This window comes from Haliaeetus leucocephalus, unplaced genomic scaffold, assembly GCF_000737465.1.
Source record: "Haliaeetus leucocephalus isolate CR32 unplaced genomic scaffold, Haliaeetus_leucocephalus-4.0 Scaffold362, whole genome shotgun sequence".
NCBI lineage: Eukaryota > Metazoa > Chordata > Aves > Accipitriformes > Accipitridae > Haliaeetus > Haliaeetus leucocephalus.
Genome location: NW_010972798.1, coordinates 6,026,355 through 6,046,815, shown reverse-complemented (window position 1 = coordinate 6,046,815; position 20,461 = coordinate 6,026,355). Strand labels below are relative to the sequence as shown.

General features: G+C 37.3%; 1 protein-coding gene across 1 annotated transcript in view; it reads left to right on the top strand.

Annotated features, from left to right (window-relative positions):
- The window catches only part of DCUN1D1 (DCN1, defective in cullin neddylation 1, domain containing 1), a 20,190-nt gene extending 185 nt beyond the window's left edge, over positions 1–20,005 (top strand). Inside the window, exons 2-7 of the mRNA XM_010572946.1 lie at positions 8,773–8,989; positions 10,280–10,448; positions 11,054–11,184; positions 15,281–15,363; positions 15,612–15,708; positions 17,206–20,005. Of these exons, the coding sequence (XP_010571248.1) occupies positions 8,773–8,989; positions 10,280–10,448; positions 11,054–11,184; positions 15,281–15,363; positions 15,612–15,708; positions 17,206–17,285 (777 nt within the window). The 3' untranslated portion in view covers positions 17,286–20,005. The remainder of the gene's footprint in view (positions 1–8,772; positions 8,990–10,279; positions 10,449–11,053; positions 11,185–15,280; positions 15,364–15,611; positions 15,709–17,205) is intronic.
- Positions 20,006–20,461: the final 456 nt, after the last annotated feature.

The window sequence follows — 20,461 nt, the reverse complement described above, 5'->3', positions numbered from 1 at the left end:
GGCGGCGCCGGCTGGGGCCTAGTCGTGGCGGGCTGGGGTGTCCGGGAGCGGCGAAAGGGCCGGTCCCGGGGGCCCCGCAGCCGGGGCGTGATGTCCTGGGGCTGCGGGCGACTCGGTCCTCCTACCGAGCGGGGCGGGGAGGGCGTGTGGGGCCCGGGAAGGGCGGTGCGGCGTGGCCGGGGCCGCTGGCCGCGGGGCGGGCGGGCAGGAGGCTGCTCCTGGTCAGGGGCGAGCGCCGGGGCCTAGGTGGGGGGCGCCGGGATCCCGCGGAGGCCTTCGGCCCGCGGGGCTCTGTCAGGCCTCCTCACGGCGAGGAGGTGCTCGCTCGCAGTTTGGATGAGGGTTCAGGCGCCTCTGAGCGGGACAGGGGCAACAGGGGTGTTTTGTGGGCAGCTTGGTCCGTGCTCTGCGTGGGGTGGTAAGCAGCAGCGGCTGGAGAGAGTGCAGGGGGCTGCCAGAAACCAGGGGCTACTTGGAGTTTTTCGCAGGATTTCGGGCGGCTCAGCGCCCATTAAGCGCTGTCAGTTCACTGGGAAACTTGGATGTGTTGATCCTTCTTGAACTGGGATTACGTTGGAGAATTTCTGGATAATTGTTTTGCGGTTTTGGTAAGGCTCCTATTCATATAATTGTCGTAAAGCAGGACCTGTCTATCTTGCGTTTTCTCCACAATATCTCTTTCTTTATAGCTGAGGATTTGCTGTGGACTCTCAAATCAGCTGACTTTCTCCCTTCCCTCTTCTAGAGGGAAACCGCAGTGGTTGAACAAAATTTGCTATTTTTCTTCACCTAAACAAAAGAAAAAGACATTCTGTAGCTTTAAATAAGGGGGGGTCTTTATTGGTCTCTTGCACAGTCTCTTATTCACCCGAGGGAATCCGTTTCTAGTTATACTTCTAGGCCTTCTCTGTATACAAAACTTGTACAGCTTTACCTACATCTGTGCAGTTTAAAGTAGTACTTTTCTATAGCATCTGTATTTCTTAGGAAGGGTATAGGAGTGAGTCTAAGATGTACTGGTGCATGCTTACTGGTATAAAGATATCTTATACCTGCAATTAATATTATTCTGGCAGGCAGTGTTAAAAGCATATTGAAAACCTAAAAATGTTACCTTTAACTGATGGAGTTATGTTGGCATAAAAATGTAGTTAGCCAGGATTTAAATTAGTGGTGCAGTATGTAGACTTCTAATAAACTTTTCACTATGTTACTAATATAAGTTTTAATTGAATAGTTTGATGTAGATCTTCACTTGAGTTTTTTATGGGAGCTTAAAACTAAAGTTTGGGTAAAGTTCAGACTGTAGAGGTGTCGTCTTATAATTCTGCAGTTCTGGGACTGTCTCAGATGGTACTTATGCAGTAATGTTACACGACTTTTTATGAAGACTTTTTTCCTTAAAAATTACTTAGGGCTGTCTCGCAGTATATCTCCAGTGTAGGTATGCAGAATAAATACACAGTTGATGTCTTGTACGTACATATACTGTTGGCTGGCTACGTGGTTAGAAATTTAAATTGAACAATGCTGTAGTAAGTAGCAATATAACAGAAATAGTGAGGCATGTTATTCTGAGAATAGCTTTTTGTGAGAAACAGCAGAATCCTAGCTGCTTAGGTTTCTTGGAAATACTTAACTGAAGAACTGGCAGATATATTCTGTGGAACAATACTATACCGATAGATTGGTATTTATCAGATTGGAGGGAGTATCTGAATACTCTAGTCATGGCCCCGAGCATAGTTGTTAGGCCCTATGCAAACAACTATTTTCCAGGTTGTGCTTGTTGGCTCCAACACCCAGGTGAAAGGATGGCATACACGCTGAAGTGGGACTAAATGACAGGCTGCAGCTTTTATAAGTAGTAAATACAGGTATGAATTGTTTCTAGTGTCCAAGTATAGGATTCTGTACCTACACTTGTGGTATATCAAAATCCTCTATTTAGTTAGGGGAAAGAGTAGGGAGACTTCTTCACAGAGATTTGAAGATGTCCATCCAGGAACATGAGATTCAGTGTCCCATTTTTCTGCTCATATGCACTGCTGCTCTGGCTAGTTCTTCCAGTGGCTATGGCAGGTTCCTGGGGCTGGGTTGCTTGTCCAGCACAGCAAATGCTACAGTAGAAGCTCCTGCAGCTGGGGCCTGGCTCCTACTTGCCCATGCAGCACTGCCAGTTAGAGCACTTATGGCTCTGACTTAGTCTCACCAGCGTTTGTATGGCCAGTGCTTTCAGGACAAAGGTTTCCTGGCTTCGAATTGTCTTTGTCCAATATCTGGAAGGGACACCATTACAGCAGCCTGTTAGGCTCACTCTGGCCCTTTAGGTAACTTGAAAAATGTTTTCTGTCCAGTGCTCAGGTACACCACCCTGGCAATGTTCCTTGGATTGCTGTTGGCAATCTGCCTCTTACCCACATTTTCATTTGAGCTGAGCAGCATCTGTGCCAGCCACCAGAAGTGGTCTCCTTCACCTTAACTGTTAGTATGTTATTGCCTCATCTCATCGTGAGGACAAGTAATGTGCCTGCGAATTGAGACGGAGCAGCAAGCTGGTCCATTATACTCTAAGCCATCTTCTCTGAGAACAGCTACTACCTGTACTACTCTGAATGATTTAATGAATTTAGGACTATGTGTGATAATCAAGGCAAGTGTGTGAGTATCTATATCTTTATCCAGAGCCGAATGCTAACCTTATCTCTATTTACATTTTCTGTTATATTGTCCAGTTTGTGTTCTCTGAAGAATATTTCTGTGCTGATAAATACATAATTTCTTACTGCAAACCTCAGGTGACAGGAAGTTGTAAAAATTTAGTATTACAAGAATTTCATGTCTGACACTGTCGTCTGTAATGTTATTGTACTTCATGACATTGTTATGTAGTGTTTAACTCAACAAGCTACTCTGCAAGGCTATTTTGTATGGTGCGTAGTCATGTCTGTAGCAGTTTGTTGATATTAAATGTTTTTGGTTTTCATTCTCCCATAGTAAAACTTGTAGATCCTTGGCATTAGGCTTAGGATGGAGTAGCCAGAGTGCTAGACAAGATGGTGCATGATCTTGTTTCCTCTCCCAGGTTACCAAAGAACTCTTTGAACTCGCACTGTAAAATCACTTTCAACTAGAGCCATGAAAAAATTATTCAGAAATTTGAACTACTCTGTGAACAAGGTGTGAAATTTATTATGTAGCGCTTGATATTTTACTCATGTTTTATGGTGCCAATGCAAATACAAGGTATGAATGCAGCTTCTGCCCTGGACCAAAGTTAAGAATGCTAAACAACTGAGAGCTTTATTTTGTCCATTTTTAATTGAAAAAGCCCCGATTTTTGGTGTTTCCTTCACTTCTCAGGTTAACACGAATTACCTTTAAACACTAGTACAACTACTGCATTTTTTTGGGTCGCTATATATTGATCTTTTATGAGAGACTTTCTCCACATATGCAAGTACTGAAACGATTTTATCCACTAAAAGAACATTAGAGGGTGTAAAAAGCAACTTTGATTTTATGTTGCTTGTGATTTTTTTCCTTGGACTTTATATGTTAATGGACCTTGTAAATTTTTAAGTTTTGTTTTGTTCCACTGCAGACAAGTAGATTTCACATCAGTTTGAAAGAGAAGCTTAAAAATGTCCTGGCGATCTTACTTTGTGCGCCCCCTTTTTGAGAAACTTAGTTGGAGGGCATGTTTGTTTACATTATACGGAAACGATGGCTATGTACTTTAATTGTTTCTGTCTTTAACTTGGATTTTATGTTTTTTTTGGTAATATACATGTATGCCGTCACAGTTGATGGATTAAAATGTAATTCGGTGTATTCATAGACTTTTGTTGTGATTATCTTTTGTTTTCTTATCAAACAAAGAAAAATACTCATGATTTTGCCTTTTAAGCTTTAGCCATGTATTTTGCAGGTGTCTTGTATGTTCCTTTAATGGATATGGCCCAATGTGGAGTGATTCAGATGCTGTAAGGGAGCAATATTCGCTTGACCATTAGTGTCGCATAAAGATGTGACAAAACTGGCAGTCATGATCTGTAAGGTTATTACGTGCACAAGCCCCTTCTTCTGTGTGCGGGCTGAAGTTATTCTGTGTTTGAACTGTTGTCACTGGGGTGCTTTGAAAATGCAAGGATGCTTCCAGCAGCCGGATCTCTTGCTAGAGTTTAAATGCAGTTAGTATAAAAGCCTAGACTTTGTGGACGTTGATACTGTTTTAGAAAAGGCTTTTACCTGTCACATGCATGAGAACTTAACAGGCTTTTCTTTGAGTCCTGACTGAAACAAAAACACAGATGTCACATCATTCAAATTCCTTTCGTTAGCAGTGAAACTAGCAGGAATCAGATCATATGTAAGCAGTGGCTGGGAAGGGAAAGGTGAAAAGCAGTTACTCATTAAGGAGTAACTGTGTGAATGCCTTCTTTGGGGGCCATAAGGAATTTTGGGCAGTGATACTTCAAACTGATCGTGCATTGCTTGTCACGCTGGCAGCCGCATATAACCTTTGAGCAAAGTCCAAGAACAGGGTTTTGGTAGGAACCCTCAGCTATCCAGTCCAGGCAGTGTGGGACGAAGGTTGTTACTGTTTCCCAGGGACTTTATCCAGGAGAGTGGAGCCCTCATACGGCCGTTAGCTATCCGGAAAGTGTTGATGACCAGTGTGCAGAGCTGATCTTTGAATCTGAGGTGACTAAAATTTGAGTGTAGAATATAAGGAAAAACAACCATGTAGTCAGAGTTGGCAGCTCAGTTCGAGCATTATTATTATTCCCGCCCCGGGCTGGGAAAGCTTACTCCCCTAGATGGGGGAAGTTTCAGTGTGAGGCCAGAAGAAAAAATACTTGGGGGGGGAAAAAAAGCCCAAGTATTTTTTTTTATTTTAATCTTTCACTGAAGTATCTGGTCAAGGATGGGTTATTGAATTAGAATTATCAAATTTAGTACTTCATGGGGAGAGGCAAATTTTCATTTTAAAATCAATGTTATAGCATCAGACATTCATTAGAATGATGTAATTATTGTAGTTTTATGAATCTACATAATGTAGCTTTTCATTTGGAGAAATTGTTTTGTGTTTTAAAAGTAAGTTCACCTTCTGTCTCTTATGATATCCTTATTATGAAAAGTAGCTTGGATACCACACAAACTTGATAAAAGGCTTGCAGATCTGAATTTTTCCTTTTCCCCTTACCCTAAGGGGTAAGACTTACTAGAAAAATTGTTGCATTTGTTTTCCAGTGGTTTTCACTTGTGTTTTTTAGCAAGACAGAAATCTGTAATTCTGTCTTCATTTTTAACTAGTATTAAAGTTGAGATATTTTAAATGGATTGCATTGCATTACAGTACATACACTTGCAGTGTAAGGTATTTGTTGCCTGATGACTACAGGATTAAAGGTTATAGGGTGCTCTGGCTTCTGTATTGCACACTTAAAACAATAATAGACTAGGTTAGAGCTCAGCTTCTAGAAATAGCCCTCAAAAGTGCAGAAGGCTTGGAACCTGTTCCTGCTTGAAGTGTGGTTTTTTTAATGTGATGAAAGAAGAGCTATAATAGGATAATAAAAACTCAGCAGTAATTTCATCTCTTGCTGCCCTGTACTAGGCCTTCAAAGAGTTGTCCAGTCACTAAGGATGTGGAGTGTCTCGTCCGTGTTGGCAAGCTTCTGAGGAAACATTCATCAAATATAAAGAAAGGGCTTTGGCACTTCTTCACTAAAAATAATCTTGTATTTGACCAGTAAAAATACAGTTATTCCAGAAAAAGATTATGGCTGAGCAGTGTGATTTATTGCATCTTAATATATTACTGAATGCTATACTGATAAGTATCATTAGCTGCTTGACTCTTGGCAAATTCAATGTTCTTTTTAAAAAGGTTTTATATTGTCACTATGACTGAAGGAGCCCTAAGCACAGAAGATCTCATGTGCATATATAGGATTTAAATTTTATCATAAAAGTGATTTACTCTGCAATTTTTGTATCTAATAAATTGCATTCTCCTTTTGTATGACAACACACAAAACACACTACTTTTTGTGGTCTTGGGCATCCACGGTGAAGCCTTTTTAAACCTCTTCCTTGACTTTTTGTTGTATGTCATTGCTTTTAGAGTTTACCCTTGCAGGAGTAGGGCAGAACAAAGCCTCTTGGGGTTTTACAGAATACTCACTATTAAAAGGGCTATGCATGCTTATATGTACATGTTTAAAAAACAAACAAACAAAAACCTAATGATTAAAGGCATCAGCTTTGTCAAAAAAAAATAAAATAGTGCTAAGGTCATAAGTGTGACTCTGCCCTATAGTGCAGCTGAGTGTGGTGATGCAGCAGTCTCTGGCTGTGTGGAAATGATTTGAGGAGGCTGGTAACTGATACAGAAAATTAGCCTTGGGATTGTTTTGTCTTTGTCATTTGGGATTTCATTCAATAGTTTGTTTTAATATATCTGTTTACAATATATTTTTTAAACCTGCAACTAAAAATCAGTTAGTCATTTCTGGAATCATTCCACATGGCTTTGTCAGCATAAGTGATTTTTGTGGAAGTTTGAGCTCAATATTGTAAGGTGCTGAATGTCTGCTGTGAAACTTGAAGCGTGCACAAATTGTCAGCAGTGGGTCTTTGCAGGACCTGCTCTGAAGGCTTGACCTTAACCTGGAACACTTCTGGAAATCTGACTTTCAGAAACATGCTTGTAGCAAAAAGTCCAATGGGAGAAACTTATTGGAGAGACTGAGACGGAAATAAAGCAGCAACACATTGTAACTTTAAAAGTAGTATAGTCTAACTAGTATCACTGTGTTTAAGTCTGCACTGTGTAATAAAATTTTGGCTTCAGCTAAGTGTTGTAGATATAGGATTGTTTTGGTTGTTTGGGTTTTTTTTGTTGTTTTTTTTTTTTTTTTAAGGGATCTTAAATTAAAGGGTTTTGGTCTGTTTATTATGTGGGTATCAGTTTAAGCCAAATGTGATGGTCTTGTATTTTTTGTAAAGGCATAACTCTGAAGCTGGTAACTTAACTACTGTTAGGAATAATAGTGTTCACATTCACTGTCATCAAGCAGCAGAAAACTGATTTTGACTTTTAGGGCAGATGAATTTGTGTTCTGAAGCTTTAGTTGTTTTTTCTAATGATAATGTGATTGGACACTAATTATCCTTTGGAATGAAGAGCTTGAGCTCATACTGCTCCTAAACTATCCTCAGCCAAAGAACAAACGGTTTATCTCATCTAGAGATTTTTTTGGCCTTTTTTCTCCATACTCCCTGAGAAGGAGCCATGCAGTTGGAAATTACAATAATGAACAGAATATACAGGTTTTGGTTAGAATGCAAAGGTAAACTACAAATGAAATATTTGTGCCATGTAAGAAATCCAATCCTGACTTAAAAGTCAGAGCTTTTATCTACCAAGTTGTAATGTTAGGAGTCTTTTTGTTTTGAATATATTGAGTGAACTTTAGAACTGAATTTGGATTTAGTGCAAGAGCTGTATGATTCCTTTCTCCTGATCAGCAGTTAGTTTTGTGTAACTAATACCCTTGAAATACTGAGTGTGCTGCTTCTCATAAAAAATATCCTTGGGAATCCCTCTAGCATAGAATTGTAGAATGGTTTAGGTTGGAAAGATCATCTAGTTCCAACCTCCCTGCCATGGGCAGGGACGTCTTCCATTAGACCAGGTTGCTCAAAGCCCCATCCAACCTGGCCTTGCTGATAAATTACTGGCAGTAAGTTCTCCATTCAGTTTTGTGCTAGAGCAGAGAGGGATGTCTCTTGGTCTGGGCAGGAGGCCTGAAATTCCAGAGCTCTCACCTTGGCTACTCACTCTGCCGGCTGCCTCCGGCAAAATTACTTACCCTTTTTGGTTTTTTTTTTTTTAGCTTCAGTTGCTGCACCTGTGAAACGGAGACAATGCTGCCTCACAGGAATGTTTTGCAAATTATGTAGGTGGAGTTGAGCACCTTCAAAGTGAAAAATCTCAAAAAAAAAAAAAAAAAGATCTTTGAAGGTATTTCAGTGTGTAGTGCTCTGAAATGGATGACTCAGCCTAGTGCCTTGCTGCCATCAAGAGGCACATCAAGAGATCCTTATCTGGCAACATGGTCTTGCCCCTTGTCCAGCACTAACTAGCACCAACTGGTGTTTCTGTTAGTCTGGTCGGCTGGCACTAAATGAATGCCAGCCTCTCGTTCAGTGATGGTAAGCTATCAAATGGCCTGTTCTGCTGCATCTGTAGAGGCAGTTAATCTATCAAATATTTTCATAGCGATGGGCTTTATTTAGGCAGCTCAAGTGCCCTTTTTTGGTAGGTGTAGCATTCTTCTATTAAGAGGAGAATGTTTTTTTTATTTTCAAACAAATGAAAATTGGTTTACATAGAAGGATGTCCCAGCTTACAGCTGTATGTGAATTTGCTATGCCCTTCAGCTCTCTCTCCAAGTAAGCAATAAGATTACCCATTTTTTATGTCTGTTGATTGCTTTGCCAGCATGATTTTTGTGATGATTTAACTCAGTTTTGTTACAATGTAAAGTACCTAGAATGAAGGTAAGTTTAAATTAAAAAAAAAAAGATAAGTGTTGGTTTGAGTGTCTAACTGCCCCATCACTTAAAGGAAGTCTAATTGCTTTGAAAAATTATGAAAGGTACTGATTTAAAAAAAAAAAAATTAACAGTACTGGTTTTAGGGTTTTTTTTGTCCACTAAAGTATTTCTAGTTACAGTATTGTCTGTTTTTACTAGAACAAGTTGAAATCATCACAGAAGGATAAAGTGCGTCAGTTTATGGTCTTCACACAATCTAGTGAAAAGACAGCAGTGAGTTGTCTGTCTCAAAATGACTGGAAGTTAGATGTTGCAACAGACAACTTTTTCCAAAATCCTGAACTTTATATACGAGAGAGTGTTAAAGGATCGTTGGACAGAAAGAAGTTAGAACAGCTATATAACAGATACAAAGGTGAGTACCCTGGATTTAAGGTTTGTTTCTTAGTTGTATTTATGTATTCTTAATTACAATGTATCATTGCAGCTGTGCTCTTGTGCTTGGAAATATTAACTGACTCTTTCAGCTTTGTTTTTCTATTACTAATAATACAAGTTAGAAGGAGAATATATGTAGGCTTGTGCTTCACAAGGATTACACGCGGTTGCTTCAAGTGCTCTAAATATATGTGCATTTATACAAATTAGTGTCTGGAACTGGAATTGTGTGTACAGTAAGTAACTGTAATGGTTAACGTGGATTTTACGTGATTCTTCTGGGGAAAGCACATCACTCAGGACTCACTCCTGACAAAGTAAAGGTTGGTTGCATACCAAGGATGGGTTCTACCTTTATTTTTGTTCACCTTGTGCTTATTGTCAGATAGTTACAGAGCAGAAAAGAAAAATAAATCTCTTTTAGCTGTTTTATAGCCAGTGTTCAACTGATGATATCCTACCACAAATAATAAAGTGGATTCAGTACAGTAGAACAAATTCTATGTTTTAGCACTACAACAAAATCCAAGTGCTACATATCCTGTCAGTTTTCATACATGTGCATAATCCAAATACCATTTTCCTGAAGTCTTTGTTGGCTTACGTTAGTAGATCTTTTGTTAGTGCACTTGAAATGTGAGCATCTCACTTCCAGACCAGATGTTGATTCCTTCGTGGAAAGAGGAGTGTGCCTGGCTGACTTGGAATCGGTAATGGGGCAACGTAACTTTCTTCTTGGAGGTTACAATGTCCAATCTCATGCATGCTGGTGATGCCAGAAAATGCATAAAACTAATGTTGACTTAGTAGTTTATGGGCAGATTTGATCGTTGTATTGGTACAGCTTGCAAATGGACACTGCATAATTGTTTGTAATGGTACACAGATCGGCAGTCTTACCAAAGGTGCCAATAATTAAGTGTGCTGGTGGGAAAGGACCACTGTTCTCTGTATGGAATGAGTCAGAATATCATGCATATTATTAGGCAGAAAACAAATGTTTGTGGTGCTTTTGTGTCTCAATGAAAATAACATAAGCTTCATTGTATGGGAGGCTTTATTGTAGTAACTGCCTCAATTGTTAAAGCTTAACCATTGAAAATAGTAATGTAACTTTGTTTTTAAAATATTCACTTATATAAGCCTTATAAGGGCAGATCCCCAAAATGGCTTCTTGAAAATGTTTGCTTATCTTAAATACACTTGTGGAATAAATCAGTTTTTTCAAAAATCTATTTTTCTTGATACTTACTTTTATATCCCAAAGATCCTCAAGATGAAAATAAAATTGGTATAGATGGTATACAGCAGTTTTGTGATGATCTAGCTCTTGACCCAGCCAGCATTACTGTACTCATCATTGCATGGAAATTCCGAGCTGCAACGCAGTGTGAATTTTCAAAGCTGGAATTCATGGATGGAATGACTGAGCTAGGGTAAGTGTGCAGTAAGTATTAGATACTGACAGTGTAATCCAGTGTCAGAAACTGGAATGTAAGGTGAAACAGCCCTGTTTTGGGGAATTCACAATCACAATGTCCTTTCAGGCTTCAGAGACTTTTCAGAGTCTAGCATCAGTTGTCTGCCTCTGTAAAAATACATCTGCTGTCTGTGCTAGATGATTAGTGACCAAAAAAAGGGAGGCAATTTTGAGTGCTACTTGCCTTGGTTGTGTGAGTATTTCAGTTAGTTGCCATAGAGTTACTCAAGTAGGTAAAGCAAGGGTGTCGGTCTGCAATCTAGCATACTTGGGTTTTCTCTGCCTTACGAGAATGTAGGAGTCTTTACCACTTTTTTCTAAATATCTTTTGGATTATAGAATCTGATGTTATCAGCTAGTATGTGCAAATGGCAATGTGAAGAAATAACAACAAAGAAATGAAATTGTTGTATAGGTGCAGACTAATTAAAGGCTTCCTGAACTTTGTTTTGATAATTGTATTGTATTCCACAAAAAATTTATAAATTTTTATTCAATTTATAACTCGTATTTTATGGCAAAATGAATAATACACAAATAAACATACTTTTTAAAATGCAGATGTGACAGCATAGAAAAACTGAAGGCCCAGATTCCTAAAATGGAACAAGAATTAAAAGAGCCAGGAAGATTTAAGGATTTTTATCAATTTACTTTCAACTTTGCAAAGAACCCGGGACAGAAGGGTTTAGGTATGTATTCTTAATCATAAACATTTGTTCGTAATTATGGGAAATGACTGATTAAAGCAGTAAGTGAAAGTATTACTGTGATCCAATGAGTCTGAAAGATAACAACCTCTGGGATAAAATACATCTCTCTATTGTGAAAGGTAGATGCCAATTTAAGGTGTTCAAACTGATAGAAATATCTGCATCATTAATGTAGACTACAAAATTTTATGAGAAGGTTTATTCTTTCACTAAGAGTGTGTGCAGTTCTCAGTAAGCACAATGGATTATGGTCTTATGTTAAAGGCATAATTATACCACTTAGAATTTACAGCATTGAACAGGTTAATTGCATTTTCACTTTTAGTATAAATTTAAGCTGTAAAACTGATTTCCATATAAGTACACTTGTACAGTCTCTTGTAACACAAAAAATGCTTGCAAATGTCTTGGCAAAATAGAATTGGAATAGTACAAATAGATCTCTATATCCAGGGCTCCCATGCCTGTTGTTGTTGTGCCATTGGTAATAGGTGCTTATCTACAGCCTTTCCTGCCCCCCCTGAATGTTGGGGGTTTTTTTCATTATTTCACAGCTCTTCTGCTGATTGTGCTTTTGATTAGTGTAACAGGTGAAGTGGAAGAATCACTTATTAAAAATAATAGCACACCACCACAGTCCTGTTGGAACTAAATGAACAAACTGTAGATTTGTCTAGTCAAAATGGCAAAAATGAGGAACAAAGATTTCTTTCAAGCAGTAATGTTAACCAACCAGAATGCATATTCATTTATATACAGTGTAGTTGAGATATGACACCTAACTAGTATTTCATGACTCTGTTAACTTCTTAAGTTAACTGTTCTACTTTTAAGAAGAAATAAAATACTGAAAGGCGAGTAGGTTCTTCCTTGGCAGCTTGTGAATTTATTTTTCTCAGTAATGAAAATGCCTTAAACTGACTGCCACTGACCAGCTTTGCATTCACACGCTGTGAAAAGATGAGGATTCTGTTTTGGTTTTATTGTCTTGTATATGTGGACTAACTTTTGGCTTAAATTGAATATTGGAAAATAACTAACTAAGCAAAAGTTCCATGTCTTAGTTTTGACTCTGTGTCATTCTTTAACATCTTTCTGTATGCTGTTTTTTGTTTCAAATTGGATTGTGAGTTTCGTTGTCTTTGAAGAAGCTAAAAGAGCACTGCTGAACTGTTTGAAAATACTTATGCGTGCATATAGTCAGATCTGAATCCTGCAAATAAATGAATGGACTGATTCTTATTTCTTGTAGAAATAAGCTCTAACAGTGACAAAGACAAGTATAGTTTTCTCAGATCCATATAGCATATACATAGTATGGGGGGGGGGGGTTTGTTTTTTTTTTTTTTAAGTCTGGGTCTGGAAATGATGTAAGAACTGAGCTTAAAATCTGGATGCTTACCAGCCTTTTTCATGCCAATAAATACACAGTTCTAGGCATGAATTTACTATAGGGCAGAATAATTCTAGAAACCCTGAAGCAAAAGAATATTGGGAGAAGTACAGTGCTGAAAAGCAAATGCTCTAGTTATGCAATTAATTTTGGAGTGTCTAAATAACTGCTTGTAGGAACTTACAGATTGGTTTTAATGTATATTGGTCTCTAATCTTCCAAACGTTGTGCAGTAGTTGAGGCGCAGTTCTGGAAATGTATTTCCTTTGCATAATTCCTTACTACTGTGTAAGGACTGTGGATGTCTTTTCTTGTGATATTTGCATACCATTTGAGAATACCTTGTAGCTGGTGTTTGTCTCAAACATTGTTTGCTTCTCTTGCATCCCTCTGGATAAAACTCAAAATGGAGCATATATGTTGAGACTTTCGTATTTGATCCACGAGGACTTCCTGAACATTCTTTTACTTTCTCATTAAAACCTGAAATTATTCTTTACTTTCCAATTTTGTGATTTCATAAAATTTCTTTTAAAGCATGTAGTTTGTCCTAGGGCATTATGTCTTCGTGCTTTACATATTTGGACTCACATAGTGAGTTTGAGGTTGCAGCATCCTGAGATTTGTTTTTTTAAAGGCCTTTGCTTACCCGCAAGAATAATCTCAAAATTGTATAAGCCTGTCGAAATGCACAGTTTGTTTACAGTGTTTGGTTATAAACCACTGTAAATATGCAGTGATTTCATGACATTGCTTTTTTTTTTTGTATGCGTGCTATTAATTCATCACAAGTAAATAAAACTTAAGTTTTCTAATTTGTTTCCTTGAGGAACTATCAGCTTAATCTAAAGTTTGTATCTATTAATTTTTAGAAAGACAGTAGTTGTAGTTGAAAGCTGAAGTGCCTGTTTTTCTATTTGAATCTTCTGTTAGAGATACGTAGCCTTTATACTCATTTTAATAAGTTGTCATTTTCACATATAGCTTATTTACTGAGGAGTAGTGACTTCTGTTTAATTTGTCTCTGCTTCTCGAAACTCAAACTTACACTTTTGTCTGAAATCACAGCCCTTTGCAGCTGCTGGAAAATTCTCCGCATATTTTATTCTTTACTTTGGTCAGGAAGCATTATAGTGTGCATATGCTTTTCGAGAAGAACTTTTAATATCAAAGATACTAAGCAACTCAGAAATTTACTGACCCTCCCCCACCCCTCATCACCATCTATTTTCCCTCCAGCAATGCAGAGTTCATGCTTTCTTTTGTTTGATATTGATGTCACCTCCAAGATCCACCTCCCTGTTTTTTTAAGTAGTTTGGGCATCTGGGTGAAGAGAGTGGTTTTCTTGGGTTGCCAGGTTTTGTTGGGTTTTTTGTTTGTTTTTTTTGTTTGTTTGTTTTGGTTTTTTTCCCTGAGGTGCCACTGATCATGTGCCTCTTCTCTCTGCTCTCACAAAAGGATTGTTTATGGAAGAAGTTTGCTAGGCTGCAAAATATATAAGAGCTTTTGTTAAAACAGAGGTCACTTAACTAGGTAGCCTTTTGGGGTTACTGTATATACCTGGTGATGGATACTGAATTCAGTAAGATCACAATTAGTAGCATTTTGTTATACAGTACAGAGGTCCTTGTTAATTCCTGGTAATGGAGACTATGCTAGGTAGAGACTTAGAACTCAGATACATAACTTTCTTTTATCAGCTAACACGTTACTGTATGCCACTAATAAACAGTAAATGCATGTCAGTTTAGCCTTTGGCAAATACCAGGGAGGAGAGTTGGGGTTTTTTGGTTTTTTGTTTTTTTTTTTTTTTTTTTTTTTTCTCCTTACATGCTAGACTAACCAGTCTCTTTCTAACAGCTACACTGTAATAGCACCCACTGCTGACAGCAGCACACAGTTGCCTGACAGGCAGTAGGTTGTTCTTGTTCCTGAACTGTGTCAGTTCAGGCTTCTCAGTTGTCCTGAGACACAGATTCAAAACAAGCAAGAACTTAACAGGAGTCTTTGAAAAAAAAAAACAACAAAAAAACAACAGCAACCCCCACCCCCATCCTAAACCAACCAAAAAAACCCCCAAAATCCCAACCCAACCAAAAAAAGACCAACAACTAACAAACAACTCTCAACCGTCTGCTTGTACTGTACTGAAAGACTTTTTTCAAAAGGAATCCCGATTGCAGAAATGAACACTTGACAAAAGCCATGTTACAAAGCCAGCACCTCTAACAAGGTTGCTCTAAAAATGAAATAATAAAAAGCTTGTTTTATGTAAATTTTATTTTATATATGAAAAAAAATTACAGCTCATCCTACAAAATGCTACAGATTTTCTTTTCAAGTCAATAGCATTTCTAAGAAAAATATTTCACTGAATTTTAACTAAAGTATTGTTAGTTAGCAAAAGACATATGAAACATCCTTGTGCGTTTTGGATATTTTAGCTATTAATATGGGCAATTTTCAGTTCTTCTGTAGTCAAGTGATAGTATCAAAATCTGTAAAATAATTGTGTAACATTTTATTTATGGTTGCCTTTTTGTAAAGGATCCACAAGTATATTTGCATTAGATTAATCTTTTCACCTTTATGAATATATGGTTCATCTTAGTGTTAGATACCTGTGGAGATTATATATTTGAAATGCATATCTCTAAAAGTAATATATTTTAATATTACAGATTTAGAAATGGCCATTGCCTACTGGAATTTAGTACTTAATGGAAGATTTAAATTTCTAGACTTGTGGAACAAATTTTTGTTGGTAAGTTTAAATCTTTACATAAACTAGACTGCAGTATTTTCAAAACTTGGAAGATAAATATGTTTAAATTAATGAGTAGATGAAATAGACTATTTTCACCCAGATCCCAGATACTGCACTTCATAATGTGTGTAAGAGAAGTATGTTTTGGGGATATGGATGTGTCTAAGACAGTAAAAATGAATGTGTATAAGGGGTTTTTTTAATTTACTTTTTTTTAAACATAAGTTTTCCACCCCTCCAAACAGGAACATCATAAAAGATCAATTCCTAAGGATACCTGGAACCTTCTTCTAGACTTTAGTACAATGATAGCAGATGATATGTCTAACTATGATGAGGAAGGTAAACATTTCCATTTCCTTTCATTAACTTCTAACTGTGATGCTACATTTATTACTGTGTATCTGCTTTGGCACAGCTGTCTAATAACAGCATAATTAAAATATCACTGGTGGTCTAAAGTTCAGTTAGAGCTACTTTAATGCATGTTGTTATCATCTGTTACTGCAGGCTTAAAAAAGAAATGCTCTAACTTTCTTAACTCCGTTTTCTTTTTTTCTTCCCTCTGAGCTCAAATACTAATTCTCTCTTATTGAGACAAACCCTGATATTTGTCCATTTAAAACCCACAGATTCTCCGTCAGCGCAGTTCTTGGCATCTTCAACTAAGTAACTGATTCATGGCCTGTGCATTTCTTCATAGGGTCCTCTGGTTATTGCATTTCTTAGCTGAGAATATTTTTTAAGTTTGGTTGCTTCAGTTTATGTGAAGATTGGACGTGTAGTAATATGAAAGTGAAGCCGGCAGCATACAGGGATTGCTAAACATAAGTTATATCCTACCAAATGTGTTTCTTGTAAGCTTTTGTATTGATCTTTCCTCTTCCAGTCCATCTGTAGCCAAGAACAGCTAATTACCTTCAGTCATTGGTGGCAGATCAGTTCAGTGAGTGGAGGAAACTGTAAACTTCTGATACTTCCAGAGCAGAGGGGAGCAAACTTCTACACCTTTATTTAATAGTTATGGACAGTTCTCATTCTCTTATCATTGAGCAAATGGGCTGCTGCCCACAATAAACCAATGTAGTTTAGAGAGATTAAAGGCAGAAAACATGTTTTAATGATTTTGAATAAAAATATTTTAATGGGGGGGGGAACCAGCCCACAATTATTTTTAACCTTCACATGATCATTATGCACATGACTGGGGACCTCTTTGGATATGGGTGCCCATAATATATAAAATATTGATATGCATATTAATTACCTCTTGACAAGGACTATGGAAGAGTATAGTATAATACCAGCCTCCTAGGGTGTTACACTATATTGCTGGCTATCGGAGTGCATTTTGCTGTTTTCAGGTGTGGCTAAGTATGCTGATTCTAACAGATGAGCATTGCATTCATGCAAAATCAAATTGTGAGCAGTAAATGCTGTAGTATGTTAAGATATGCTGCTGCTTAACAGTATAGACTGCTTCATCCAACGTTCAACGTTTCTAAGCAGCTGTTGCCATCCTCGAGATCAAGTTCTGGCACCAAAACCAGGACAGTTTTAAGCTAGAATTTTTGTCAGCTTTTTTTTCTTTCTTCTTTTTTTGATCAGGAAGATGAAGTCAGTATGACCCTTGAAAGGGATGTGTATTAACTGGGTTTAAAGGAAGTAGAAATCTTTAACCAGCTCTTAGATTTCGAGCAAGAAAATAAAACCACCATTTTTTGCTTGAAACTATGCCTAGTTAAGACTGGAAAGTAAACAACTTGTTTAGATCTGAAGCTTTTAAAAGAATGCCTTGTTGAACTGAGTTCTTATGTTCTGGTCTTTTTTTTCTTTTAGGAGCATGGCCAGTTCTTATTGATGACTTTGTGGAATTTGCACGCCCTCAAATTGCTGGGACAAAAAGTACGACAGTGTAGCACTAAAGGACCCTTCTAGAGTGTACATAGTCTGTACAAATACCTGAAATGGAAAATTGCACAGTCAATTTCTGCTGGCTGGACTGAACTGAAGATCAATCCTCACAATATGGTTGAGGGTTGAGACAAACCTTTAAGGATACATCTTGGACCATATCATATTTCATTCTTCTACTGGTGGTTTGGGCTTTTCTTCTAGTCTGGACCACTCCTGCCCGTTAAAATTCCAACATTGTGGATTTCATCATGGATTTTTTTTTTCTTTTTTTTTTTGGTGGACCACCCTAGTTTCATCTCCCATAAGTCCTAGAAGCTTTATAATTATTTTGAGGTTTCAGGTTTCACATAAAGCACAATGCTGGTCATCATCAGACAACTGTTGTATGGCATCTGAATTATACAGCTCAACATCAAAACAATTTTTAAAAGAATCCTTAAATATACACTTGGGGCTAGTTGCAAAGACTGTATTGATAGCACTTCCTGTAAGAGTGATATATTTAAGTGTACTGGGTCCGATTTTTTTTTTTTCCTTTTCTTTTTTGGAAAAGTACAGGTATCGTCTAAGTGAGTTTGAGTATATGGTAAAAACAATTGCAGAAATAACCAAGAAAACCCAAGGTTGTTGATGCTGGGGTATCTAGGTGCCTATCTGAATGGTTTGATTGTACATCAACTGACTGAGAACAGTTGAAGTACGACACAACTACTGTGCACTTACAGCACCCGTCTTTAATGTTATAGTCAGCCTTCAGTGAGCGTCATTGAGATAAGCTGTGTGCGTCATGATAGAATCTAATATTCTCTAGGTTATTATCGAAGAAATCAGATTTCATTACAGTTTTGAAATGCTTATCTGTCTGTCAAAGAAAGGTTTTTCATTTCTGTGGAAATCTAAAACTTGAATATACTGAATTTGTGTCTTAAATGTTTGCTACACAATGCAGTATTTTAAATCAAGACATGTAATTTTTATGGTTGAGGTATGATGAAACAAATGGCCCTGTTGTACAAGAAGCTGGTGAGTTTGATGTGAATCTAGGTTTTGAAACCATTATCCTGAGAAGTTAAATCTTTGTAACATAGAGGTACTGCCATTATGGATGACACCCATTTTTTAATTATTTTGTTGAGTTTTCCTTAAATTGACATATCACTGTGGTTGCCAAATACAGAAATTAAGAGTAAAGCTTTCCCAAACAAGCACAGATCAGATGATGGAAAATACTACACTGGCTTTGTTTGCTTAAATTATTTTGTTGCTTATCACTACTTCTTACTGTGTTACTGCATTTAACTACATCAAGTTCATTTTGTCCAAAACAGGTTTTATCAGATGCAATTCTTCCTTATTTTTAATATTACAAAAGCTCTTGAGGTGCTTTTGTGCTAAACATGGTCTTTTACTCCTCACTTGGTTACTTGTGAAGACATTTGATAACTACTACTCTGTAAAATAAGCTGGAAAATACCAAGCTCCAGGAGAACAGAAAGGCTATAGTTAGAAGTAAGGATAGAGGTTTAAGTCCATGCTCTAAGTAGTCCCATGATAAGGCCAGAATTATTTTTGAAATGAGTAATTGGTACTTGCACTAAACAGCAGAACACTTTTATGCAGGTGCTAAAAGTATTTTAGGAAAAAAATTGACTATTAAACTGCTAAAAATTTTTTATTTATACTCTTTGAAGTTGACCATAAGGCTAGCTCCCCTCATAGCAGTGCCCTTTTAAGAAAATCCAGTTGTGCGTTTACTTCAAGAATACAGTTCCAGAAAAACATTGCAAACTTTTTCCAGCTACTGGAATTGGCTATGCCAAAAAACGCGTGTTTTGCTGCTTTCAGTATTTCCTTTCTCAATTTTGTGTAAATATAAATGGGGACTTGAAATTACGGGGGTGGGGGGTGGAAAAAAGCTCTACAAGGTATCTGTGCGTGCTGTTTTCTGTCTTGAGGGTTTTGGTACAGTTTCAGATTGATTAGTTCAAGTATGCTGTGTTTGGAGAGGAGAACTGACTTGCTTTTTATCCCAATACAGACTTGTCCCTCAAAAAAGTCTTGAGATTGGGTAGTGGCGTAATGCCGTGGTGTTTTAAAGAATATTCCTTTTGAATGCAAGATCTTTTCAACAAAATAGTGTTGTCATCAGTTTGGTACTACACACTTATAATTACTGTGTAATTATAAAGAAATACATAAAACTTTGACTAATTATGTTGCAGAAAAGGGTTATTTGTGCTATGATGGCATCTTAAAAGTTTTTCAAAGTGAGTGACTGAAGTTGAAAGAAACATTGATTTAACAGGGTGTTGTTCTAAGGACAAAATGCCTGATTACAGGGAATATTTTGTATTGAAACGTGCTCAGATGTGGCCATGTGTTTTTTCCTTTATATATTTGTGTGGTTTTTCTTTTTTTTAAGAATGCAGACAGTGGATTGCTTTAATTCGTAAGTGCTTATGTCTTCAATTTGATGATCTCCCCTTAAATGGATCAATTTAATTTTGCCAAATGTCAAGAAAAAAAAAGGCAAACATCAAGTTTGTAACCTGTTTTTATACATTAAATATGTACAAAATTAGAAGTGCCCTGATATAAAACACTTAATCTCGAGATTATATTTAGTAAAAAACCATCATTTACATATCTCTGTAAGTTCAAATGTAACTTCTTACAATCCCTCTCATTACCAACAGAGGCAATAAAGCTCCAGTGAAATTGCCATGACTAAGTCTTCTCATGCATTGTTTCAGTGTATTATTTGCAAGACTTACTTACTTATTTCTAGAATGTGCTTTTAAGCAGGGGGAAAAAAGATGTATGGAATACTTGTCTTCTGCATAAAATACACTTAAAAGTGGTAAGTCTTTTTGGGGGTGTGGGGGGAATTTAAGAACTGCTGCAACACCTTGCCTACTGCTTGTTCTAAATGTTTACAAGTACAAAATGGAGCTGATCTTTTCCAGCTATGCTGCATTGACATTACTTAGCATGTGAAGGAAGACACCACACACAGTGCATTTGTTTAAATATGGCTGAAGACTACAGTACCTAAGTGACTTTTTTTATTGATCAGTCTGTTAATAAAAGTAACTTATGACTTGCTTCAAAACTGTTTTACAATGAAATCCATACTGAGAAATCCTTATTTAAGAAAGATATAATTTTTTAAGAGTGC